At 46.4% G+C, this 26,324-nt stretch overlaps 1 protein-coding gene across 4 annotated transcripts in view; it reads left to right on the top strand.

The window, feature by feature from the left end:
- LOC149357298 (endoplasmic reticulum transmembrane helix translocase) overlaps window positions 1-14,081 on the top strand; it is a 92,448-nt gene extending 78,367 nt beyond the window's left edge. For all 4 annotated transcript variants that reach the window (XM_089584496.1, XM_089584495.1, XM_089584498.1 and 1 more), the window contains exons 22-25: window positions 1,825-1,967; window positions 7,247-7,358; window positions 9,891-10,034; window positions 13,809-14,081. In XM_089584496.1, the coding sequence (XP_089440622.1) occupies window positions 1,825-1,967; window positions 7,247-7,358; window positions 9,891-10,034; window positions 13,809-13,916 (507 nt within the window). In that variant the 3' untranslated portion in view covers window positions 13,917-14,081. The remainder of the gene's footprint in view (window positions 1-1,824; window positions 1,968-7,246; window positions 7,359-9,890; window positions 10,035-13,808) is intronic.
- The last annotated feature ends 12,243 nt before the right edge of the window (window positions 14,082-26,324 follow it).

Genomic DNA, 26,324 nt, shown 5'->3' with positions numbered 1-26,324 from the left:
TGGCGGTTCTGCGCGTTGACATAGCTGCTCAAGGCAAGAACGATGCGACGGAGCCGCGGAGGCAAGAACGATGCGACGGAGCCACGCAGCAAAAAATGCAACCACGCTTGTCTCGTTCGTTTCGCCTTTATTTATAGTGTGATGCTTTGGTTTCGATTGTAAGTCGACCCCCCCACTTCGGATTTTCAAATTTTGAAAAATGGGTCGACTTACAATCGTGTAAATATGGTATATTGCCTCGCTGCAGCCACCACAACTGCATCACCTGCCCCGAAATGTCGAACGTGTGGCCTGGCACGCAGTTTGTTTTTCGGCGCAGAGAATGACAGGCGTCATAAATGTAGCCGCGAACGAGCACTGAACACTTACTGGACCCAGAGCACTAATGACAGCTGGTGAAGCACGACAGCAAAAACTGGTAGTGTCCGGCAGTCAAGTCAGATGCTTCAAACAGAGCGAAAGAGAAACTATAGAGAAACCATGCATGAGCGGCGTTGGCTCGTCCTTTAGCTACCGACACTCCCCAGAAGTGCTGCTGTTCTGAGTGGCGGTGCCATCACAATTTGAACAGCAGCCCTTCCATCAACTATAGACACTCCCATGATTGCCGAGTGCTTAGTTAAAAGTAAAAAAAAGAAAAGAAAATTCTTTCGAATAAGTGCGCAGAATAGCCGAAGGGGGTAGAGCCTGAGAGCAAACATGAAATTGCAACCATGCCACAGCATCCTTGATATGTCATTTATCGCACCTTTACTGATGGTGCCATGCTTAGGTATTGATTTTAAGTTGACCTCCCCAAGTTGTGATTTTCAAAAGTAGGTTGACTTACAGTCGTGTAAATATGGTAGTGTTTGACACTTTGGCAAGGGAACAACAGTTAACAGTAGGCATTGAAGCATTGGTAGTAGTAAGCAAACACAACTACTTTAGGCTGGTAGTAACCAGATATCTGTATCACGAGAGTGAAGTAACTGGGAGCATAAGAGTGGGTTAAAGTGTATTTGACAGGAACTCTAAGATCGTGAATAGCAACTTACGAGTACCCCTCAGGAGAACAGAGTGTAATAGTTGTATCTTGCCAGTACTCAAATATGGGGCAGAAACTTGGAGGCAAATGAGAAGGGTTGAAATGAAGCTTAGGACAGCGCAGGAAGCTGTGAAAAGGAAAGTGGTAGGCGTAATATAAGAGACAGGAAGAGAGCAGAATAAATCAGGGAGAAACATCAGTTAATGCTATTGTAGCTGAAGTCAAGATGAAGAAATGGGGGTGGGCACGGCATGTTTTGACGGGAGCGCCAGTGACAGTGGTTTGTCGGGCTATATTGGTTAATGCATACAGCTGCACCAGCACACGCATGTTCAGAACGCCAGCAAGATGGTGTGACGCTGATGACAACTCCATCCTATTTTTGCTGTCAGCAAAGTTGATTCTGTGCGGCTCAGTTTGGCTATGGTGATATTTGTCCGACAGGTCAAGACTCACTTATTGCTGAGAAAACTCAAACTTGTGATGTTAAGACTGAGAAGGATCCCATGATCATAGTTTGGAAGTGAATGATTGTGTAGCGTAGCATTGGGGATCTGTGCACCAAACACTGTCATGGCACCGCCACGCTGTGCTCGCAAGAACGGCAATACCCATGTTTAATTTTTTTGGTCTTTCACAAGCTGAGTTCTTAGTGAAAGTAGCCTCTTTTTTTTTATTAGAAAGTGGTAATCTATGAATACAGGGCAGCTTCATTTTATCGTCAGTGTTCCTTTTGACTGGAGGCATTGCAACTGGGGGCACTGGATGAACAGCGTGCACCTTTGTTCTCTGTGCAGCCCCTGAAAGTCCTGTCTCGTGAACGTCCTCTGCCCAACATCTTCAATGCGTACACTCTGCTGACGGTGCTGCTGCAGTTTGCAGTCCACTTTGCCAGCCTGGTGTACCTGGTGCAGGAAGCCACTGCACGGTCGCCCGCTCGGTGAGTTCGTTGGTGTTGTCGCCCAGCACTGGATGTGAGGCAGGGTGCGATCCAAATACCACTGTGCTTCATGCACTCCCGCTGGAGTTTCCCCCCTCTGGGGCACCACATAGTCTGTACTGAGTGGCCCTCTCTCGGATCCTACCCTGATGGCTGGCCCCGACTGGATGTGGCCGTTTTCTGTCTGATTCATAATCCAACCTTGCCAGCATACCTGCATAAGAGCAGTTAAAGTTTTGTTGTGTAGACATTTGCATCGGGCGAGGGAGTTGTCGGAACGCCTCCTCTCTGAACTGTCTGAAACCGGTTCTGCGCCCGCTTCCACTGTATTAGCATGAGGCTACAAAAACCGGAGGCTATGAAAACGGAGCCGTGCTGAGCGGGAGCAGCAGACGGGTAGCAGATGAGACATCACGCCAGAGAGACGCTCTTCCGGGGCATCGCCCTACCACTTTGTGCTAGCCCGTTGTGCTCTCAGCCCTTGTGCCGATTATTTGAAGCCCTTGTAAGTACATAGTGTACATAAACGTTCCGCTGACTCACTGCCGCCTCGACCATTTCATTGCTCAGCTCTGCGCAGCAGTGGCAGCAGGCTGAGATGCTCCAGTAGCAACAGTTGTGACAGGGTGGGAGGCCCAGTCGTAACAGTGGTAGCAGTGGTGGGGTGCCCTAGTCCCAACAAGGCCTACCACTCGTACGCCTGAAGCTTCACAGGATTCCAGCGCCTCCAGGGAGGCGATGGATACCACCCCCAGCACGGCTGTGTTGGAGGGGCGGCAAAACTCTGGAGAAAAAAAAGGGAAGCCAAGAATAATGCCTCCTGAAAAGTTACATTTCCCTAGCTGCCAACACACTTAAAATATAGCATATTTGGTTCAGTGGAACTGTAGAGGAATAATGAAACTACACAGACATTACAAACATACTTAAGTCAACGTTGCCCATAGATTTGTGTCTTCAGGAGACAAACCTAGGGCCAAAACACACAAATATCTTGAAAAAATTCCAAATTTTTCGACGAGATAGAGAACGGTGAGCAGGCTCTTAGGTGGCATTGCAATCATAATGCAAAGCGGCGTCCCTGCACGAGAAATATCATTGAAAACAAACTTTGAGGCATCAGCAGTCAGTGTTGTTACACACAAAACAATAATAATATGCTCTGTATACATACCACCACACCTCACAGTTACTATCTGCGATTTGGAGAGACTGTTCCAACAATTGCATGAACCATATGTGGTAGTTGCGGATTTTAATGCGCACTCCCCTTTTGGGGCAGTGAGCGCACAGACACCAGAGGCCAAATATACTTACAAGTAACATATGCCTAATGAATTAAGCAAACAAGGGAAGGGGAATGAGGGGCTCGTTATAAATATGACAGAAGCCAACAGCCAAAGAAACCAAGGGGCACAGGGGATTTTTAATTAATTTATTTATTTTGTGGTGTTGATCAATTTATAATATTACTGAATATGTTAGCGCTTAAAGCTAATTGATTAGAAAAGCAGAAGAAAAAACAACCACATGCCGCCGGTGGGATCCGAACCCACGACCTCCGCTAACATATTCAGTAATATTCTAAATTGATCAACACCACAAAATAAATAAATTAATTAAAAATTCCCTGTGCCCCTTGGTTTCTTTGGCTGTTGGCTTCTGTCATATGCCTAATGAATACAGGCAAAACCACATATTGCTGTCCCAGCTCAGGAAAAATGAGCTGCCTTGATTTAACCTTCGTATCACAATCAGTTTTTAATGATTTTATTTGGCATGTTTTAAATGATACTCGAGGAAGTGATCACTTACCCACAGTTTTAAAATTATCATCCTCAATACAAATCATTACAACACGACCTCAGTGCTGGAAACTCCAACTAGCTGACTGGTCACTGTTTGCGGCAAATGCCACATTACATAAATAATTCGACGATGGACTAAGCATAGACGGAATAAAAGAAAAATTTACCACCTTCATAATTTCTGCTGCAAAGATAGCAATTCCACAAACATTGGGACAAATAAGAAAAAATCGTAAAGTTTGGGGGACACAGGCGTGCAGACTAGCAAAAAAAGAACAAAACAATTGCATGGGGAATATTTCGAAGGTACCCGACAGTGGAGAACTTGCTATTGTTTAAAAGGGCGAGGGCCAAAAAGGGACGCATTCGCAGAAGTGCCGACAAAATGTCCTGGAAGAAATATGTCTCCACAGTAAACAGTTCACTACCATCCAAGAAATTGTGGGATGAGGTCCGTAAATTCTGTGGCGACTATTCTTCCTATTCTTTTCCACTTCTGTCCACTCCTGGTACATATACAACATTAGAAGAACAGGCAAACATTAGGTGAGCACTTTGCTGCTGTTTCCAGTTCTTCCAACTGCGCAGAGACATTCCAAAATTACAAAAGCTTTGTATTTGTATTAGTACTAGCAGATAAACAAAAACTTCCCACAGGAGCAGGCATGAATGAAAACTATAACACAAAATTTACTATACAGGAACTAAATAGAGTCCTATCTGCAGGCATAGACAGCAGCAGGCCCAGATAATATATACTACACCATGATTGTACATCTGTCTGAGGCTGCCGTTGAGGCACTCCTAAAATTCAACAAAACCTGGATTTCAGGGAAGATACCTGACGCATGGAAAAAAGCCATCAAAGTGCCTTTCTTGAAACCTGGAAAACCATTGTCAAGTCCTGGTAGTTATTGGCCAGTTGCACTTACTAGCTTTGTAGCAAAATCATTTGAAAGTGTGGTGAACATCCGACTAACCTTTGTTCTTGAATCTGGTCAGCTTCTCAACATACACCAGTGGGGGTTCAAAAAAAGCATGTTCCACCATAGATCATCTTGTCCGTCTTGAAAACACAGCGCGGGAGGCGTTCATACATAAACAGCATTGTCTTGCGGTCTTCTTTGACATACAACACCAAGGCATACAAGGCATACAACACCACATGGAGGGATGTTGAACTGATTGAGTGACTTTCTAGCAGACCGTTCATTCCAAGTACATCTAGGTACTACCCTATCAGTGAATTTCATCCAGGACAACAGTGTACCTGAGGGGTGTAGTCTAAGTACTACACTTTTCATAGTAAAAATGAACTCCGTAGCAAAAATAATCCCCAAGTCGATTATGTATTCAGTGTATGTAGATGACCTGCAAATTGCATGTACATTCTCCAGCTTATCAACGTGTGAGAGACAGGTACAGATGAATGTAAAGAAATTGGCTAATTGGGCAGATAGAAATAGATTCAAATTCTCCCCACAAAAATCAGTGACTGTGCTGTTCTCGCTCTAACGAGGCTTACAGAGTGACCCCACCCTATACCTCAATGGATCTCCCCCTATACCTCACTGAAGTTGTGTTACCAGTAAAACAGGAAAACAAGTCCTTGGGAATAACAGTTCATAAAAAGCTTACATTCCTAAGTCACATAAACAACTTCATAAACTTCATAACTTCATTCATAAACAACAACAACAAGAAAACATCTCGAACCCTAAACGTACTCAAGGTACTTTCTCGAAAACGCTGAGGTTCCGATAGAACTTGCCTTTTGCACATTTATCGCTCTCTGCTGCACTCCTGTTTAGATTGTGAATGTGTGGTTTATGGTTCAGCCAGGCTGTCAACTACACCCAGTTCACAACTTAGGTCTTCGTCTTTCGACCGGAGCATACAGGACATCTCCCATAAGCAGCCTTTATGTGGAAACAAATGAACCATCCCTAGCAGACAGAAGAACAATGCTCACGTGCGCATATGTACTGAAACTAAGATCTCTAGCGAAACATATTTGCTTTCCAATTGTTACGAAGCGCACCTCCAGAACACGGTCCAACATTAAACCACTATCAAACAGACCTCTGCTTGTCCGTTTAGGGAGAGTTGCGAAAACTTGGAAATACGGGACAGCCCTTCTGTCCATTGTCACCTCAAGGCATGACCCACTGCCCCCATGCTACAGCCTTCCCACTGTATGTGACTTCACATTAACACATTTCCGAAAAAAAACAAACACCACAAGAGTACATATTACAGGAATACTGGGCATTATAAGAAAAACATGAGAACTACACAGAATTTTACACTGATGGCTCAAAAACAGCAGACTGTGTCGGAAGTGCAGTTGTACAAGGAAACTGGCAAAAATAGTAAGGCTTCCTAAGTGCACATCCATTTTTACTGCCGAATGTTATGCAATCTCTGTAGCTATAGGCACAGTAATAAATAACAGCATTCAAAAGAGCATAATATGCTCAGATTCACTTAGCGTGCTCTCGGCATTATATGTCCAATACGGAGACGGCATAAAATTACTCCTATGAAACTTTCTTGGTGACTACAGGTTTTCCATTCACTGAGTATGGGCTTCATTAATGCAGTTTGTTATTTACTTCACTGTCCCAGGCTTCCTGCCATTTAGCCTTGAGATTACTGTGTATTAATTTCAAGCAGTCTCTATGGGGTATGCTGACTTTCTTGATTTCATGACTGCGAGCTTGTGCAACACATTCATCGGCTCTTTCATTACCGTCTATTCCAACATGGCTTGGCACCCAGCAGAATTTATTATATGTCCCCATGTTGAGATTTTTTCTATGCTGTGTACTATGTTTCCTACAAAGGGCTTGACTGCATTTTTGCAGTGTTCTTGTTCCTGAGAAGAAGGCTGAGGTTTTGTATTTGATGGTTTGGGAGCCTTGAGATTCTTGCCCAGACAAGGATGGCCGATGAGGTTACCTTGACCCTCTTTAAAGCTTTCCTAATAGCCAATTTCAAAGTTCCTTTCTTTTCTCACTACTGACAAATATGAACTAAAGTTTTAGTCCCCCTACACCAATGATGGGTTTTCACATGTTTGCAAAATTCAGCAGAAAAAAATATTCCTACTCCTTGAGCTTGGCGCATGATAACCTTAGATGCTTATGTGCCATTAAACCCAACACAACACATGTCCTGTTACTGAACCCTGCACGAGTGCTCATGTTTGTCTTTCTTTCTTTGTGTTTCTGTCCTGGTTACGCTACAAATATGTATAATTTGTCACCAATCCAGCTAGCCCAACATCTAACTCTTTTTAGAGTCATGGTACTTGGGGAGCAGAGAAACAGTGGGGCTTGCTCCTTGCATGGCGTAACCTAAATGAGCTCTGTGGGGGAGTGCATCGTGAAATGCAGTGGCGTTTCTGGTAATGAAAGCTCCGGAAATGGACTGCCTTTTACGAGACGTGTCTTCTTTGTGCTGCTCCAGGCCTGAGAAGTTTTCCGATCGGGAGGACGAGTTCAAGCCGTCACTTCTTAACAGCACTGTGTACATAATCTCCATGGCACTTCAGGTCTCGACCTTTGCCATCAACTACAGGGTGAGTATTCGTGTGTGTGTTTTCTTTATTTTTTTGTGTGGCCAGATCCTGCAACATTGAGTGCCACTGCAGTAGACTTCCAGTATTGTAGATAACCTCTATGGATATGTGAATATGCATGTGCATGTGCTACCAGAGCCCGCCCTGGCTCCGCACCGTGTGCCTGTGCTTCCACGCGCATGCCGGAGCCGGTCTACGCATGCTTGCGGCAACAGATGCGAGCAGGCGGAAGCGCAGCGCCTGGATTTGTACCTGCCAGTGGTCTCGGGTGTCTGCAGCCACTCTACCTGCAGTGCACACACGCCATAACTGTCACGGCAGTGGGCATGAATAGAGAGATTTTCGGATAGCGCAATCTGCTTTCGCGCATTGCCAGTGTGCATGCACTGATTGGTCCTGATGGAGCAGGTGTGCAAACTGCAGGCCGGCGCGTGGCACCTTGTGGAGTCCTCAGTGTGATCTGTGCATGCACAGTGGCTCCTTGTGGAAGCGAATTGCGCTATGCTTAAACCTCTCAAATTGTCGGACGCGCGGCTCTCACGACTTTGCAGTTTCAGTTGGCAGTATGCATCACAGATGCACGCTGCCAACTGAAAATCTTTGGTGACACTGCAAGCAGAAGACAACAAACACTGTGACAGAGACGGAGACCTGAAAATGTGAACCAGAGGTCATCAGTTCATTGATAAAAACACGTCACAGCCAAAGCATTCTTTCTTTGCATGTTCTTGGGCAAATGGGGAATGTGCACAAGTAGCATACTCTTCTCAGGTGCGATAATTTAAAAGGCAAGTTGCCTCTGTCTGTCTTAACAACAGTTTTGATCTGCTGAGACAGAAATGTGTTTATTAATGCATCAGAATTGCTTGTTGCATGGGAGCAGTGATACAGTTTGAAGAAAGGGTCAGTACAGTCAAGCCCACTTATAACAATATTCAAGTGCCATGGAAATACCATTGTTATAACCAATAATTGTTATAACAGGGTTGTGCCGAAAAAAAGAAAAGATGACAAACTTCAGAGCATTTATTGACAGTAAATACCCGGAGGGGTTTGATTGTTCTAATGCCTGTGAAAGCTCGTTAATTTGAACTTCACGGAACCGGAACAATGTTCACCGATGACCAAAGCGCCACCATCACTGCACCACCGGGAGCTTCACACACCTCCACGTCACAGGAATCAAGCCAGCTTTCCGGAAGTGATTCTTACGGGAAATCCAAGAAGCATGCAGAACTAAGGGTGCGGTGCCAACTGACAAGATAAAAACCGCGCTGGCTGCACGTAAACGCACTGCCCCGACTGATTGGGGACACGCATGGCGCGCGTAGCCAATGCAGCAATGCTGCAGCTCGCCTGACGCAATGATTCCTGCCCCTGGGACACGGGAAATTTGTGAAGTGGGGGCCGTGGGGAAGTTAGCAAAGAACAGCGGAAGATGGGACAACGTATGCGCTGCCAGCGCCAGTCATAGCTCAGTGTAAAAACAAAGAAAAACTCGTCTGCACATTTTTTTTTCTGCGAGCGGCGCACCCCTCAGAAATACCGCTCCGCCAAGGCTCCCTATCATGCTCCCTACTTTCTTCTCTGCATGGGCCTTTTTTTTTTTTGCCTCGCCACGGTGGCTCAGTGGTTACGGCGCAGGTTCGATCCTGGCTGCGGTGGTTGAATTTCGATGCAGGCGAAATACTCGAGGCCCGTGTGCTGTGCGATGTTAGTGCACATTAAAGAACCCCAGGTGGTCGAAATTTCCGGAGCCCTTCACTACGGCGTCCCTCATAGCCCCAGTTGCTTTGGGACGTTAAACCCCAATAAACCAATAAACCAAACCAATGGGTCTTTTGCTCAGGGGAACGCATTCACTGATTCTTTTGCTTTCGTGGCATTGCTGCGCCGGCTTAGTCCGTTGGTCGGCCCCACACGCGAGCGCTCTTGTGTTGTAAGCATGGTTTTGCTGGTGTGGTTGTAGCATTTCATTGTTTTTTTTTCTATAATGGTTGACACTCAAGTACCAGATTTAATTGTTATAACCAATAATGTGCCTTGACAGCATTGCTATAAGCAGTTTATTTTACCATAGAACACATGGTAAAGCTGATGGTGTCATGACTGACCATTGTTATATCCAATATATTGTTATAACCAGTATTGTTATAAGTGGACTTGACTGTAGTACTACTTTCAACACTTAGAGAAGTCTGGGATGCTGGTGCTTGTGATACACTGTAAGTACAGTACAATGATGATGAGGGTGTGTATAATAAAACATTAATTGGGGTTAGTGTGCATTTAGCTTTCACTTCTTTTGTCGGATACTCAGGCAGCGGTTAATCTGTCTAGTCTAGATTTCAGCATGCTTGTACTGTCCACTTCACCTGCATGGTTATCACATGTTGTAAAAGCACACCAGCGAGGTCACAAGGGGGGCGCCACAAGCAACCAAATGGGGCAAAATACGCAAGGACTTAGTGTGCCAGCAATTTTTCTCGCTCACTGTGCAAGATTCATGTGGAAATGCCCGCTGGTCCGCAGGGGTACCCTTTCATGGAGAGCCTGAGTGAAAACAAGCCACTGCTCTATAGCCTGCTCATATCGGGGACCTCGGTCGTCGCACTTGTGATCGGCATTGCACCTGATGTGGCCAAGCAGTTTGAGATCGTCCCATTTCCAGCAGACGTGAGTGTTTGGTTGTTCTTTGGTACTTCGTTTGTTGTAGTTTGCTCACACCTTCTTGTCTGTGTGGCATGTTGTGCAGTTATTGTGTACGCTTGTTTTGAATTTATCCGGAAGATAACTGCGCCCAGTCTGCATTTTTAATAATGGTTATGTAATCAACACATTGTTTTTTTAGGTATGAGGTGGAGCCTCCGCGATGCGGCCACTGCGCACTTGTGGGTCAGAAATGAGAGGGAGAAAAAGTGTTATTCTCTGCTCCTAGAGTCTTGAGAGTTTTTATGTTTGGAGTCCCTAGTCCAGGACTCCCACGATGACTGCGGCAGCTTGGGCCCATTCAGCATCACATGACATGTCACTGTGTTGTGCCACGATGTAGTCTACAACTGGCAGTGATCCTTTTGTTTTAGTCCACTATGATAAGAGACGGGGTAAACATGGAAGCGGCCTGGCTTGTGAAGGATATCAGAAGGAGCCAAGTTGCCTCTTTGGTCGTTCTCAGTTTTCATCAGAATCTAGAAATTGCTTATCTTAGGCTACAGAGTGCAAGAAAATTGCGGGCGACATAAACATCAGGCTCTAAGCCAGCCCGCACAACTGCACTACATACAGCGCAACCTTTGTGCTGGAGCATCTTAATGGTGTGGTTTCGTTTTCGCACCTTGGGTTCGTGACATAAAAGCTTTTAGGCCAGTCATCATCAGCCTTACTATGCCCACTGCAGGACAAAGGCCTCTCCCAAGTCTCTCCAATTAACCCTGTCCTTTGCCAGCTGTGGCCACCGTATCACCGCAAACTTCTTAATCTCATCCGCCCACCTAACTTTCTGCTGCCCCCTGCTACACTTGCCTTCTCTTGGAATCCACTCCGTTACCCTTAAGGACCAGCGGTTATCTTGCCTTTGCAGTACATGCCCTGCCCAAGCCCGTTGCTTCCTCTTGATTTCAACTGGGATGTCATTGATCCGCCTTTGTTCCCTCACCCACTCTGCTCGCTTGTGGTCTTTTAACATTACACCTTTCATTTTTCTTTCCATAGCTCGCTGCGTTGTCCTTAACTTAAGCTTAACCCTCTTTGTTAGCCTCCATGTTTCTGCCCCATACGTGAGTACCTGTACGATACAGCTGTTGTATACTTTTCTCCTGAGGAATATTGCTAAACTGCCGTTAATGATCTGAGAGAGCCTGCCATATGTGTTCCACCCCATTATTATTCTTCTGGTTATTTCCCTCTCATGATCCAAATCAGCAGCCACTACTTGTCCTAAATAAACATTTTCCCTTACCACTTCCAGCACCTCGCTGCCAATTGTGAACTGCTGCTCCCTTGCTAGGCTGTTGAACATTAGTACTGCGGTCTTCTGCATGTTAATTTTAAGACCTTCCATTCTGCTCTGCCTGTCTAACTCACTGACCATGCTTCGCAGCTCATCTCCTGAGTGACTTAGCAAGGCAATGTCATCAGTGAATCGCAAATTACTTAGGTGTTCTCCATTAAGTCTTATCCTCAACTGTTCCCATTCCAGGCTTCAGAACACCTCCTGTAAACAGGTGGTGAATAGCATTGGCAAGGTCATGCCTGCTTGACACCTTTCCTTATTGGAATTTTATTGCTGGCTTTATGAAGGACTAGAGTAGCTGTGCAGTTGTTATAGATATCTTCCAGTCTTTTCACACACCATGATTCCTCAGTGCCTGCATGACAGCTGAGGTTTCCACTGAGTCGAATGCTTTCTCATAATCAATGAACACTATATATAGGGGTTGGTTATATTCTGCGCATTTTTCTATCACCTGATTGATAGCGTGAATATGGTCTGTTGTCAAGCATCCTTTACGAAAGCTTGCCTGATCATTTTTTGGTTGATTGAAGTCTAAGGTTGTCCTGACCCTATTAGCGATTACCTTAGTAAATACCTTGTAGGCAACGGACAGTGAACTGATTGATCTCTAATTTTTGAAGTCCTTGACGTCTCCGTTCTTATGAATTAAGATAATGTTAGCGTTCTTCCAAGCTTCTGGTACGCTCGAGGTCATAAGCCATTGCGTATACAGGGTGGCTAGTTTTTCTAGCACAATCTCCCCGCTGTCCTTCAAGAGATCTGCTCTTACCTGATCCTCACCAGCTGCTTTCCCCTTTTGCATTGCTCCTAAGGCTTTCTTTACTTCTTCTTTCATTACTTTCGGGATGTCCCATTGTTGTGCACTACTGCCTGTCTCATTAACATTCTGATTACATTGGCTACTGTATAGATTTGTGTAGAACTCCTCGGCTACTTTAACTATCTTATCCATATTACTAATGACATTGTCCTCTTTGTCTCCTAGAGCAGACATCTGGTTTTTACTTATGCTTAGTTTCCTCTTCAGTGCTTTTAGGCTACCTCCGTTAGGCCAGTCACGGGGATTTTAGCTCAGAGAAACCAATACTTGAGGACTAAGTGGACTACGTGAAATGTACTCTGCGTTTGGGGCAGCATTTCGCAATCGGCGGTTTGTCTTCAGGCGTCCCGAGGAAGCGTGGAAGGGATGGTCTCGCTCTTGTTGCTGCTCAGATTGCTGCTGTTGTGTCCGTTTCATGAGCCGTCTTGTTGTATTTTGCCAGCAATGCCTTGCCCCCTCCGATAATCCACCGCTGATGTCACGCTTCTAATAAGGAGGTAACTGGCCACCTTCTTGAAAACATTAACTAAGCTCTTTTGCCATGCAAGATTTAACTGTGATACTTTTTTCACTGAATCCAATTGTTATCCAAAGAGTTGTAAACAAGGTTTAAACAAGGCTCTGTTTTTGCTGCAGCCGCTTTAATCCTATGCAGTCTACCTCTAGTAGAACCTAGACTTTGCGTTTTTAAGCCACAGGTGACAAGGCAAACGTGGATCGTCTGAGCCAGCCCGTGCATCTACTCTCGTACAGCGGTGGCCATGCTGCATGTGCCATGGCATAGTCTTGTTTTTGCGCCTACGATCATTTGCGTTTGTGCCGCACTGGTGATGGAACTGCACCAGCAGCCACAACATGATTCACGGCGCCCGTAAATGCTCTGATGCAGCGGCTACAAGTTTTTACCTGGCCTCGCGCTCAGCTTATTTGAGGTGAAATGCTTTGGAAATGGGTCTTCAGCCCCACCTTATGTAGGCAGAAATACCTCGTGCCATGGCACTCTTTGGCCAAAGCTGCCCTTGCACCATAAAAATTCATTACCACCATTAACAACGGCTGGTAATAGTGCACTACTAAAAAAGACAAACTTACCTTCAAGTGCATTAGGAGGTTTGATGAAGCCTTGGCACTGGATAACAGTGCATTCGGTCTAAATGGACATGCTTGACACTATGACAGTGTTGCTTATTTTGGCCTTGAGTCAGTCGACACCTCTCGCAAGTGTTGAGGTTTGTGAAATATGAAACAGTCAAGAGGGAACGACTTGCATGTGTCGTTCACGCTACATCTGTGCGTGTGTATAGTAAGGAAGTCAAGTTGCTCTAAGCCTGTGGTGCGTGGTGAGAGACATTCCACGATCCGCTGGGGACGTGTGTGTGGGTGTGTGAATGCCGCGTGTGTGGAGCATGGTCGTGGTGTAGGCTGAGAGTGCAGTACATACGGGATTGGTACGTTAACTGCGGCACACGAAGGGTACCAACGTGGTGAGGTGGGCACGGCGGTGTGTCTTCCGCTGATGCAATAAAACGTGTCCTTACTACATTTATTGTGACCTGCAAGGCAGAGCCTTGGACATCCATTGACTGAAGTTGTGCCTCCTTTTTGTTGTCCGCAGATGCAGCAAATCCTCCTGCAAGTGCTGGCGCTTGACCTTATCTGCAGCTTTGTTGTTGACCGCGGCTGTCTCTTCCTCTTTGGCAAGGGGAAGCTGCGGAACTCTTGAGTGATGTGTGTGTGGTGCAGTGGCCTGGCAATTCCCGCCTGCAGTGATACACACTCTGTATATGTGTACCATCACTTCACAATGATTATGTGGGACACAGGAGTCTATTTAAAAGCGTGCATGGAGAAGTGAAGAAGAATGCATGCATAGTTTTGTCTTTGAGAATATGTTGTCCTGTCTTCTTGCTTTGGTTTGAAATGTGTCTTTCATTCCTGCAGCTGCTTAATGGCTTGGCTCAGGAAACAGCAGTGCCAGTTTGTCTTTTGCTGCATAAAAAAAAATTATCTGATGATTAACTGACTGTTCAAACGAATTGATATTACAGGAAATGCACATAGTTACACATGACCAAAGCATGTGTGTATCTGTGTACCTTTCTTGACACCTGATTTCAGTAGGATTGCCCAGAGAAGAAGATAAACCTCCAAACTCTTTAGGAGAGAAAGGTGGTTGGGGGTAATAGGATGAAAGAGAGAGAGGGAAAACTTTCATCGTGAGCAAAGGTAAGCAGGTAGGACCCCCCCCCCCCCCTTCCAGGTTTGAGTAGTGCTGTTCTGATGCTCGCTTGCCGCACCGGTCGTACTTGGACGTGGCCTCCGTTCGAGTTAACCGGTGCGAGGCCCGCAGCGTCCGAATTAGCGAGCGTCCGACGCCACAGGCTTGCATGAGCATTGGCCGGGACCGTACCGGCTGTTACAGTTACGCAGATTTCCGAATTAACAAGCTGATACGGGGCTAGCGCGCGATTGACGATGGAGAACCTTGTTTTGACGGCACTCTAATTTTTCCTTTGCTGGGAACTTACAGAATATTGTTACAGAATTACGAGGCACTGCACCAACAAAAGCACCACTGCAGCAGCCAGTCTCAAATGTCTAAATTATAACTGCATTGTGCATACCACATGATCGTAGGCCCAATGGCCGCGGCACAACAAAAACCAGCAACAGCTTGTGCCAGAGCCCTGGCTGGAGCATCGGTGGCACGGGTGGTGCCCGCTGCGCCAGCCAGTGGTCCGGCAGCTAAGGCCCGCTTACAGCGTGCACCAGATGCTACGGTGTCTAGGCAGTGTACCGGAGCACAGGCTTCGGCAGCCAAGTGCACATCTCGCCTCGTGTGAGCGGCTTGTTCTCGTTTCATTGTTTTGCTTCTACAGTAAATTTGCAGTGTGTTGGTACCCGCTATGGACAGACTTCTATCTGCGAGGAGCAGTGTAACCCAGGGTCTGCTGGTTCGAATTAACCGTTGTGGATACCGACATGTTCTAATTATCAGTTTTCCCCCATTGAAATACACGGGGCTGTGCCAGGACTTGGGCGTCAATTCAAATTAACCGTAAGTTTGAATTAACAGAGTTTGATTTCACGAGCTTTTACTGTAGAAGGTTAATGTGCGCCATAAACCGTGTGGGGTAAAATGTATGCCTAAGCGCAAGATGGGTGAAGTGATAGTCTGGATTTGGCGCCAGTGGCAGGAGGCCGCCACCTCTCGACGGAGATTATTGAGGTAGTGAGTATGTTCTCCAAGAGTGGGTAATGTGGGAGTGTGTGCAAATAGGTGAGTGGGATGGGCTCGGCCTCCGCCTTCCAGTGGTGCCCGGACGATAATTTCTCGGGCTGTCAAATGAACGTGCTCATGGCCCGGTAGAAAGGCCATGCCCAGGAGTCCAGACGCTTCGGGTTTTTGGGATTTGTTGCTGGCGATGTAGGATGCTATGCGAGATAGGAGAGATGCATGTCTGTGCGTGGTTGTGGCAGACAGTTTGCAAGTCAGTGGTGATTGATTGTATTTGTTGGTATTTCAAGGGCTATGGCACATTCTTCTGTCTCTGTGCTGTTTCCAATGCTTACTGTGGCCACGGCGACTGTGCCACCCTTCCTGTCAGCCACCGCCGCCGTCACAAAAGGGTGTGTTGCGGCGTCTGTGTATAGAGTTTCCTCATTTTACCACAGATATGGTGCAGGGCTTTAAACGCTATCGCATTAAGGAGCCCGTGTTGCAGAAAAGCTGGCATCGTCGTCAGTGTTGTTGGCCGTGAGCGAACAATCCACGAAAAATTCTGAGAAGCAGCCTAGGTGCCAGGTGGGCCACCTGCCACCGGATTGTGAGCGAACTGTCGTTGTGGCAGGTGGCAGTTAATGATTGGTCGTGAAAGGATGGACGGAAAAACTTTATTTAGCAAGAGAATTCGAGGCCCTCAGGCCTCCAGGTTCTCCGCATGACCCCACTCGTGGTCTGAACGTTCACGTGGTGTTGGTTCATGACGTATGCGGCCCGGCTGATGGCGATCTTCTGCCTGGCCTGGTCCGCTGACCACAGTGAGGTCTCCCAGTCCTCCCAGGTTCGGAGAGGCACCGGCACGGCGGAGGAAGGGGACGCCGGGCATGATAGGAGGATGTGGGTAAGGGTGGCCTTGGGGGGGGGGGGGGGGGGGGGGGGGCACAAAATGCATATGGAGGGTACTGGCATAAATTTAGAAAGATTGGCTGATGTAGGCAGTGTTTGCATCTGCAGGCGACGCCAGATTGACTTCTCTGGTAAGGATGGTTGGGGTGGCAGGTAAATTAGGCGCCCAGCGCGGGAGTTTGTGGTGAACTCAGCAAAAGGGTGCATACGCTCCGAGAAATCCCCACGAGGTCCACCTGTGCCAGGTTTCTAGACCCTTGGGCTAAGGAGTCGGCGGCCTCGTTGCCGGGATTTTCCGAGTGCGCAGGCACCCAGCAGCGCATTGGGGGAAGTGGGGAGTGGGCATGTGCAGCAGGCATTGTGCAGGGGGATGAACCCTGCCCCTGGTAACATTTAGAATGGAGGTTTTTGAGTCACTAATAATGTAATGGGCATCTGTGTATGCCACAGCATGGCTATAGCGGTCTCCTCGGCTTCCTCAGAGGTGGTGCCTGAAGGAAGCTCGAAAGTTAGGGATGTTATTTGTGGGTTGTGGACAGCTGCAGTGGCTCCGTGCTCATCGCAGGCGGCATTGACCCAAACAGCATCGGCTCATCCCCATACCATTTGTGCAGGGCGGCCGCGCACGCCTTCCTGCGATCGTGGTCATGGTGGGGGTGCATGTGCCTAGGTAATGGTTTGACATATATTTAAGTGTGAATGTGGTGGGGAGTGTTCTTAGTGATGTATTGTTTGCAGGGATAGTGATGCCTAGCTGACTTAGTATGTGTCGTCTGGTAACTGTAGCGGCTTGTGTAACACACTGTACTCTTAAGTGGACCTCGCGAAGTTCATGTGGGGTGTTATGGACTCCGAGTTTTAGTAGTTTCTCGTTTCTAGAGTTTTTTGGTAATTTAAGTGCTGCTTTTGTTGCTTGCTGAATTAAGCAGTCTTATCAGGTATGGTGTAGCATAAAGAATTCGGCTGAGGGTATAGGCGTGCACTACGCGAAAGGTGTTCGTCTCTCTCAGCCCATGTGCGCGTCCAGTCACCCTTTTTATGAGTTGCGTGGGGGCTGCGATGTCCTTTTGCGGTCGCTTAATTGTGTCTCTGTTTTTTTTTTCATCCTGTTGAAGTTAAAGTCCTAGAATGCGTATGGTATGGACCTGGGGTGCCTGTCTGACCTGATTTCGGATTTCTATGGGGGTTTGATATGTCCGTCTCTTAGGGGGTATGACGAATAATTCTGATTTTTCTGGTGAGCATGCTAATCTGATTCTTGAGATGAGTTTAGTAACGGTATCTGCTGCCGTTTGTAGTGTGTCCTCAATTTGACCGTCTGATCCGTATGTTGTACAGAATGTGATGTCATCGGCGTATAAAGTGTGACTAAGATGGGGGGATATTCTGTAATTCTGTAGCTAAGGGGATAAGTGTGATGTTGAACAGAAAGGGGGAAAGCACAGCGCCTTGCGGCGTGCCCACATTGGCAAGTGTGTAGGGCGAGATGTGAAGATTATTGATGTAAGCTTGGCAGTCCTGTGTTGGAGGATGGCTTTTATGTAGTTGTATACCCTAGGACCTGTTTGTGTGTTTGTGAGTGCCTGTAGTATTGCTGTGTGTTGCACATTATCAAAGGCTTTTTTCAAGTCTATAGCTAATATCGGCTTAGTGTGAGTTGGTATAAGTGGGTCAAGCATTTCTGATGCTAGCTGTAGCATAGCGTCCTGTGTAGATAAGTGGGGTCTGAAACCGACCATAGTGTGCGGGTATTGTCCCGTGTCATCCATGTGAGCTGTTAGTCGAGCGAGTATGACCTGTTCAAGAAGTTTCCCTAAGGTGGAGGTGAGCGATATTGGTTGCACATTTTTTTTTTTTATTCGAAAAGTCTGCCTTGAGGCATAAGTTGAGAAAAGGGGGAGTGGAATGTAGGTTACAGAAAGTTAAAAGAAGGAGTGGAGACCAGTTTCGGCGAGGTAGTCGCATAGGCTGCTGGTGAAGTGATTGTCCATAGTCCACTTCACATAGTCCCCTTCGCGGTTCCACCACAGGCCGACCTAGCTGGGGTGATTGGCTTGTTGGGCTTTGGGATTAGTATTACTTTCCCATGCGTCCATTCTGCTGGGAGTGTGCCCTCTTACCAGTGTCTGTTATAGAGGCCTGTTGGTTCCTGGATTGATTTATTGTGTAGATTTCTAAGGGCCGCATTTGTAACCTGGTCTTCGCCTGGCATAGGGCCCCTGAGCCTTTGATGTGCTGCCCGTACTTCTTATGCTGTTATTGCAGTATCTAATTTATCATTTGGTTCTCCTGCATAGGGGGGGAGGGCTTGTGGTTGTCCCGGAGTAGTGTGCAATATCCTTTAGCGTAGCTAGAAGGTTATCTGTGTCACGTCTGTGTTGAGGTGTTAGTCTAGCTGTTATGTTGCATGTGTTCGTTTTGGTCTGGGTGGGGTAGGTGTCTGAGTAAGTGCCATGCACGCGTTGTGAGATTCCCTCTTAGCCCTTGACATATTTGTGTCCAATTCTGCTGACACAGTTGCGCTCCATGTTCTGTAATTTGGGTGGCCAGATCATTAATCTTCTGTTTAAGTTTGTGATTGTGCTTCTGTGTAGCATATCGTTTAGTTAAGCTGCAGGGGGCTTCAAGTAAGTGTGCCATTCTGGCATCTAACACTGGCACCTCTTCATGTTTATCAAAGCTCTGCGTATTAGTCTCTTGGTCCTGAAGGAGTTCTCTCACCCAAGACCCTAATTCTTTGTGGTCTTTAGCAAGGGTATTTTGATATTGCTGTTGGAAATTTTCCCAGTTCACCAAACGATGCTTATATGATTTAGGCGTACACCGTGGACCTGCTAGAGTAAGGGCAATGATATAATGATCACTACTTAATGTGTGTGGGGTTCGTTCCTACTGCAGATGCGGGATGTGTCTGCCAGGCGTGAGATCTAGGCTGGTGTCCATCATAAGTAAAAGTATACACAGCGCAAAAAACAGGGACTGAAGAAAAGACACAAACAACAGGACTGGCTCTGAACTAACGACTGAAATTTTATTGAAAACGGCAGAACTTTAAATGCAGACAGGCCGTCACATGTCCAAGAAGATAATGAATTGGCATAAGATTGTCTTACCAGCATCAAACCACTGAAACGTTATCACAGAAGTCGTGAACAACATACAGCCCGAAAATCACGGGAAGGCATGTGCAGCTACTCAAAAAACAGATGACTCAAGAAAAGAAGTCATATCGTATCAAAAGGCTCAGACACGGAAGTTAATAAGCATAGCAAACGCAGAGTCAAAGAGTAAAAGCAAAACAACGAAATAACACCCGAGGAGACCCCCAGCAACAACAGAAGAAGTAAAAATGTAACAAAAGCAGTGACATGAAGTGAGAGAAAACAATATGGGAAAACAAGGCAACGAGCGAAGGGAAACCTAAAAGCACAAAGGTGGAGCTAGCCAATGCTACCATCCAGAAACCCGATGCGATATGACTTCTTTTGATGCGCTATGACTTCTTCTTGTGTTGTTTTTCATGAGTCGTGTTTTTTGAGTAGCTGCACCTGTGTTCCCGTGATTTTCGAGCTGTATGTTGTTCACGCTCTCTGTGATAACCGTTTGAGTGGTTTGATGCTGTTAGACAATCTTGTGCCGATTCATTATCTACTTGGACATGTGATGGCCTCTCTGTATTTAAAGCTCTGCCATTTTCAATGAAATTTCAGTCATTAGTTCAGCGCAGTCCTGTTATTTGTGTCTTCTCTTCTGTCCCTGTTTTTTGCACTGCGTATATTTTACTTAAGATGAGCCACCAACTAGCCCATACCAAGATTTTGATCGATTGGTGTCCATCATCCCAACCGTACCCTGTCTGGTGGGGCTATCGAAATCGTTATGCATGGATAGCTAGGACTGCTGTATCTGATTCAATGGAACCTCTCCTCGGCTGTTTGTATGGTTGCGTGCAGTATCATCATGTGTGCAGTTTAGGTCCCCCACTATTAGTAAAGGTATTTTCTTGGCCTCCTACGCTATTGTCTTAATTATATTAGCGCAGCGAGATACGGGGCTACTAGGGGGGTTGTCTATATTGGAGACTGTTAATGATTCTTTGGTAACATCATTTGGTATGATTTCTACAGTGACGTGTGCTACCTCGTGTGTGTGTTAGTGTATTGTGTGTCTGAGTGTGCGTCTGATGTATGTTGCAACCGTGGGTTTGTCCACGTTGGGTGCATGGTATGCTGTATGTTAAGTATGATAAGTTTTGTATGCATTTCTTGTAGCAGTATAAGGTCGGGGGGTGACGAGTTGCTAGTTATGAGCTGTACTAGAGGATCCCACTTTTGCCTAATGCTCCAGCAGTTCCAGTGCCAGATTATTAATGAGTGGCTGTTTACGTTATGAAAGGAAGGATTAGCTGCCATTTGCTGCACTTGGGGTACTACGGGGGTACGTATTGGCGGTCGGGCTGGGAGGGGGTTGGGATTGAGAGGAATGGGGGATGATTGAAGTGGGTATCCAGCCAATTTGGCGTCAACCGCATGCATGATTCGGGTAACTGCCGCTTCTACCATTGTTTCTACCTTAACAGTAAGTTGGTCACAGAATTTGTTCAGCCGCGCCTCTAGCTGGGCCGTTATAGTTTGGAATCGTTCTTGCATTTGTTGCTGAAAGATTTAGAATTTTGCCTGGAATTTTGCCTCTAGGCGGGCTTCCAATGCGGGCAGTGGCACATCGCTTAACCGCTGCACCACTGCACCCGGAGTGATGTAGGGATTCCCAGGGACCTCGGAATGTAAAGTAGACAATGACAAACCCCGCATTTATCAGCATTAGCGCTATTGCGTCATGTGTGAAACTTTAGAATTTGTAAAACATGCAGGTAAAGCATGCGAAGCCCTTTTGGGCTAGCATTTGAAATGGTGACATAATCGCCTCGGGATGACTTTCAATCTGTGCAGTGCAGAGTGCCAGGGGGGGGGGGGGCGGAGACAGACATATGATGACGTCATCTATGGTGCCGGTGCCTTTCCAATGCATAAAAGCTTGCTTTGAAGGATGGAAACCGCATGATGCCACTGAAGGCAAAGCCCGCCGAGCGTTGTTTGGCAGCAGACAATGACGCACGTTGGTGTGTGGTTGACGGCAGCAGAAATTTGAAATCTTGCTGTCCGTTACGTTACACTGAGTTTGTCCGCACTCCTCCGGTGCTGGGAGGAGAAGCCTGATATTAAATCCTTGATTACGTTGCCATTTTAGAATGCTAGAGGAAAAAAGATCGCATGCAGAGCAACTGCACAATTTCATAAAGTTCGCTTCATTTTCTTCCTCCAGTTGGCCTCCGTGTCCGCCTGGGTTTGCGAGAAAAGGAGCTAAAAGCATTTCATGCTGGAAACTGCGCGCTACAGTGGTATTATAAATGAATTTAGCCCTTGCTACCAATTAAGTATAATTGCTACTTTCTAATCACATTTCCATACTCTGCTGGTATAGGCATTTATCCAGAAAAAAGAGGTCTTCATTTTATGTGTAAGCTGTCTAGGTATGATTCTCTGTTAGCTCATTTCAGGACAAGCCAATTAATGAACAGAGTGTGTATAACCAGCAAATGTCAGCATTTATAGACCGTAAGTGCAGACCTGACCGCACGTTATTTTCGAATACATATACTAGCGCTCAATCACAAAATCGTATCAAAGCTCGAATCAAAACTGGATGTGGAATGAAACCAGTTCCACGACACATTCCAAACATTGTAAACTGTAACTCTGGAATGAAGGCGGGGGTGTCGTGAAGTGCACTGGATGAGGTGCTGAGACGGGGAGCATGTGCAGCGCAGGGAAGGAAGGAGTGCGGGATGGGAGGACAGAGAAAGAGAGTGTGGAGGTGACATGCTGGTCTACCTCATCGGTGTCTCCGATCCCACACTGTTAATAAAAAAACGTCCAAATGAGAGCAAACGGCTTCTCCTCTAGCATGCACCCAAAAGGAGGCTTTATTTACCCCATATAAATGGAAAAAGCCAACAGCCACAGAAACCAAGGGGCACAGGGGATTTTTTTTTTAATTAATTTATTTATTTTGTGGTGTTGATCAATTTAGAATATTACTGAACATGTTATCGCTTAAAGCTAATTGATTAGAAAAGCAGAAGAAAAAACAACCACATGCCGCCGGTGGGATCCGAACCCATGACCTCCGAATTACGCGTCCGGTGCTCCGGAGAGCACCGGACGCGTAATTCGGAGGTCATGGGTTCGGATCCCACCGGCGGCAGTGGTTGTTTTTTCTTCTGCTTTTCTAATCAATTAGCTTTAAGCGATAACATGTTCAGTAATATTCTAAATTGATCAACACCACAAAATAAATAAATTAATTAAAAAAAAAATCCCCTGTGCCCCTTGGTTTCTGTGGCTGTTGGCTTCTTTCATATTTATAACGAGCCCCTCATTCCCCTTCCCTTGTTTCCATATAAATGGAGTATTTTATTTACTCCATTATACAAGGGAGGTATTTAGGAATGCAGGGGAGTAAAATATTTACTACCCACAGAAATTGAGCCCAAAAATGGTGTCACGTTTATTTATACTCATTCAGGCTTTATTCACGTTTATTTATACTCATTCAAGCTCATTCTTAGAGCAGTGCCAGCGGCGGAAAGGGACAGTAGCTGCGGGGGCCGCCAGCAACTCAACTTGGGAAACTGCGCTGCCCTAATGAGACCCCATGTCATGCGTTCTTTGTCTGCTAGTCCAACGGTGGCACAGGTGGAGGCGGCAGGAGCCGTGTGCTTGTCTGCTTTTGGTGTACGAGCTCGTTTGGTTGGCTATGTTCATAGATAAAGGGATGTAACATTAGAATGAATAGTTCAAAACAAAAGGAGTCTCTGGGTAGTTTTCGCTGTCATGCACCACGCTATATTTGTCTAAAAACCAGAGCTGATCAAGTTGAAAATGAAAACACTCTTGAAGATAGTTTGATATGGCAGTGTTTGCTTTCATATTCACTTTAAGGCTTGGTTTTTCAATATGACTGAGGAAAAATATAGCCACATCAGCTTAATCTAGAGCTCAGTATTGAAACTATGTTCCATCACGGTTCCATGTTCATGCGAGGCATTATAATCTGCTGCAACACCGTGAGAACCGCACTGAAAAAAGCTGTGAGAATTAGGCCTAGGCGGGGTTTGTAACGGGGGATGACAAAGGAAGGTCAGGTATGGTTAGAGCACTTGAGGCTTCACAGGAGCAGTTGAGTTATGTAGTTTACTGTAGCAGAAAACGGCGACAAGCCGATATCTTGTACCATGGCAGGCGTCCGGGAAGGAGCAGAAGTTACTAGAGATCAAACGACGATGGTAACCAAGGGGTCGTCACTCATCGCCATTATTAGACTGAGCAGAAGCAGACGAGATGCTGTAGGTGGCGGGGTGAATGGCGAAAAATCGTTTTTTTTTTTACTCCATTGGGGACTTGGGGCGCATTGAGACCAAGCAACTCCATTTAAAATGGGAGTTTTGAGGAGGGGAATCCACCTGTATGCCTCATTGTTGAGTGCAGGGAGTAAAATAGATCATTTAGCACATTTTTACTCCATATTGATGGAGTAAATGTTTCTGCTTATGGAGTTCAAAGGGTGATGCCAACCATTTAAACTCCCGTTTGGGTTGATTCTTGCTTACAGTGCTGTGACATCTATGTGTGAGGTAATTGGTATAATATATCAGTTGTTCTCCTCGTTCGCTTTTAGAAAAAAAAACGAAATGAACTTTCTGGAGCATATGTCACTTCCGTCTTTATTCCATCGTCTTATATTTTCTGTCCAGAAGGCTTGGTGCAAATTGCACACAAATAGTCATGTTGGTGTCTTACTGCTACTGGTTACTGTTTGTATCTCCACCGGACGTACACATGGCGTCAAAATTTTACGGGGCACGTGAGTCTTGAGAAAGCGGAATCTCGTCCCAGCCATTAGACGGAATTAGAAATGGAAATGTGTAGCCTGCGCTTTAGTGCAGGAACACAGCAGACTATAGCTGCCGGTTATTTTCGGGCTGCTCGCCAGTTCTACATGGACACAGCCTTTTCAGTGACTCGAGTTCCCCGTAAACTTTTGATGCTGGATGTACGTTTGCCTTCTTGACCTGCCTTTGATGCAGCTGCTGGCCCACTGGTCTCTGTGGCATGTCAGCTGTGGTGCCGGAGGCCCATTTAGATGAATGATGTCATTTTTAGCCTCGGCCCTGCGGCGAAGCAAAGAATATACCCGCGTGCAAGAGGGAAAGAAAGGCAGGTAGGTTCAGTATGTAAATTTAAATAAAATAAAATTGGGACACTTAAGCTCCGCCTTAAAGGTATGATGCGATAGCGTAATGGGTTAATGGCCATATATGCAGGTCATTCTTTACATTCATAGATCAGTGGGAGTGTACCCCTCCTGACGCAGCGGTTGCGATGCACCACTGCCCTGCGATGGCAGGTGCTGCCAACGGTGGGCCTTGTTGCACTTCCCGAGCGACCAATCATTCCTTTAACTGCCACGGTGGGCGGTTGCTAACTATCCGGAGGGCAGGTTGTGATGACGCCGCAAGGTCACGTGACTTTGGTGGCCACCTACCAGAGCCATGCTCGTGATTTTTCGCTCACAACGCCGACGCCAGATTTTCTGCGTAACGGGGCATTAAACGCTATCGCCTTAAAAATACGTTGCAGAAACCACTACGCTGGTTGTCTATGGAATGCGAAAGAATTCATCATGATACTCGAGACTCGGCTATGAATACAACGATGCAGCGGGAGTATCTCGTGGTGTCGACCTTCCACACGCGTGAGGCACGGCATAAACCACAGTCTATCTTCCAGACAAGCATTTTAATTCGGTAGCATTAAAGGTGTCGCCACCGAATCCCCGTCGAAGTTCGAGACGGAATTCACTGGTCGAGAAAGGTCACTTGGCCCTGTGGTGTCATCACAGCGTGCCTGCCATGGCAGGTGGTACCCTGGCCACTGGGCTATCATCAACCTGCACACCGTGGTAGGTGGAAATTAAATTAATGTTTGTCCGAGGGGGTCACGTGACCTTGTGACGTCATCCCAACCTGCCCATCGGGTTGTGAGCACCTTGGTTTCCGAAATAGAAAATCAAGAAAAATTTTGACCATTCAAAATTTATACATGTTTAAGCCCACGTTTAAGAGAAACGTGGAGGCTAACAAAGAGGGTTCAGCTTAAGTTAAGAACAACGCAGCGAGCTGTGGAAAGGAAAATGATGGGTGTAACGCTAAGAGATCGGAAGAGGGCGGAGTGGGTGAGGGAACAAACGCGGGTTAATGACTTAATGACATCTTAGTTGAAATCAAGAGGAAGAAATGGGCTTGGGCAGGGCATGTAATGCGAAGGCAAGATAACCGCTGGTCCTTAAGGGTAACGGAGTGGATTCCAAGAGAAAGCAAACGTAGCAGGGGACCGCAGAAAGTTAGGTGGGCGGATGATATTAAGTTTGCGGGGATACAGTGGCGGCAACTGACAAAGGACAGGGTTAATTGGAGAGACATGGGAGAGGCCTTTGCCCTGCAGCGGGTGTAGTGAGGCTGATGATGATGATGAAGCCCACTTGAGCTTACAACTGCGGTGGAAAAAACAAAAGCACAATCGCACCATCAGAAAGAGGATAACACAGCTAGAAAGGAAAATAGAAGCGTACGCATTCCAGCTCGAAAGACAGCAGTGAGGCCAGGTATGCGACAGCATGAATTTGGGCATCCGAGTCAGAAAAACACCCGGCTCCTCCTACAATACTTAATTACTCGACCCCACACAGTCCAAAACGGCTCAACGCAATAGACTCGCTCAAATTGTGCACGAACATGAATAAAATGTAGAGGACTTAATCAAAGAACTCAAGAATAGATATCTAAACACAACGCAATCCAACGATCCACTTCCCTGCTACACGGGCGAGCCGAACCCAGAATTAGACGAGCAGTTCAGCACGGCAGAAGTATGGCAGGCTATT

Source organism: Amblyomma mixtum, chromosome 3, assembly GCF_055824585.1.
Source record: "Amblyomma mixtum isolate Tamu chromosome 3, ASM5582458v1, whole genome shotgun sequence".
Lineage (NCBI taxonomy): Eukaryota > Metazoa > Arthropoda > Arachnida > Ixodida > Ixodidae > Amblyomma > Amblyomma mixtum.
The sequence above is the reverse complement of the archived record's forward strand: the minus strand, read 5'-3'. Positions and strand labels throughout refer to the sequence as shown.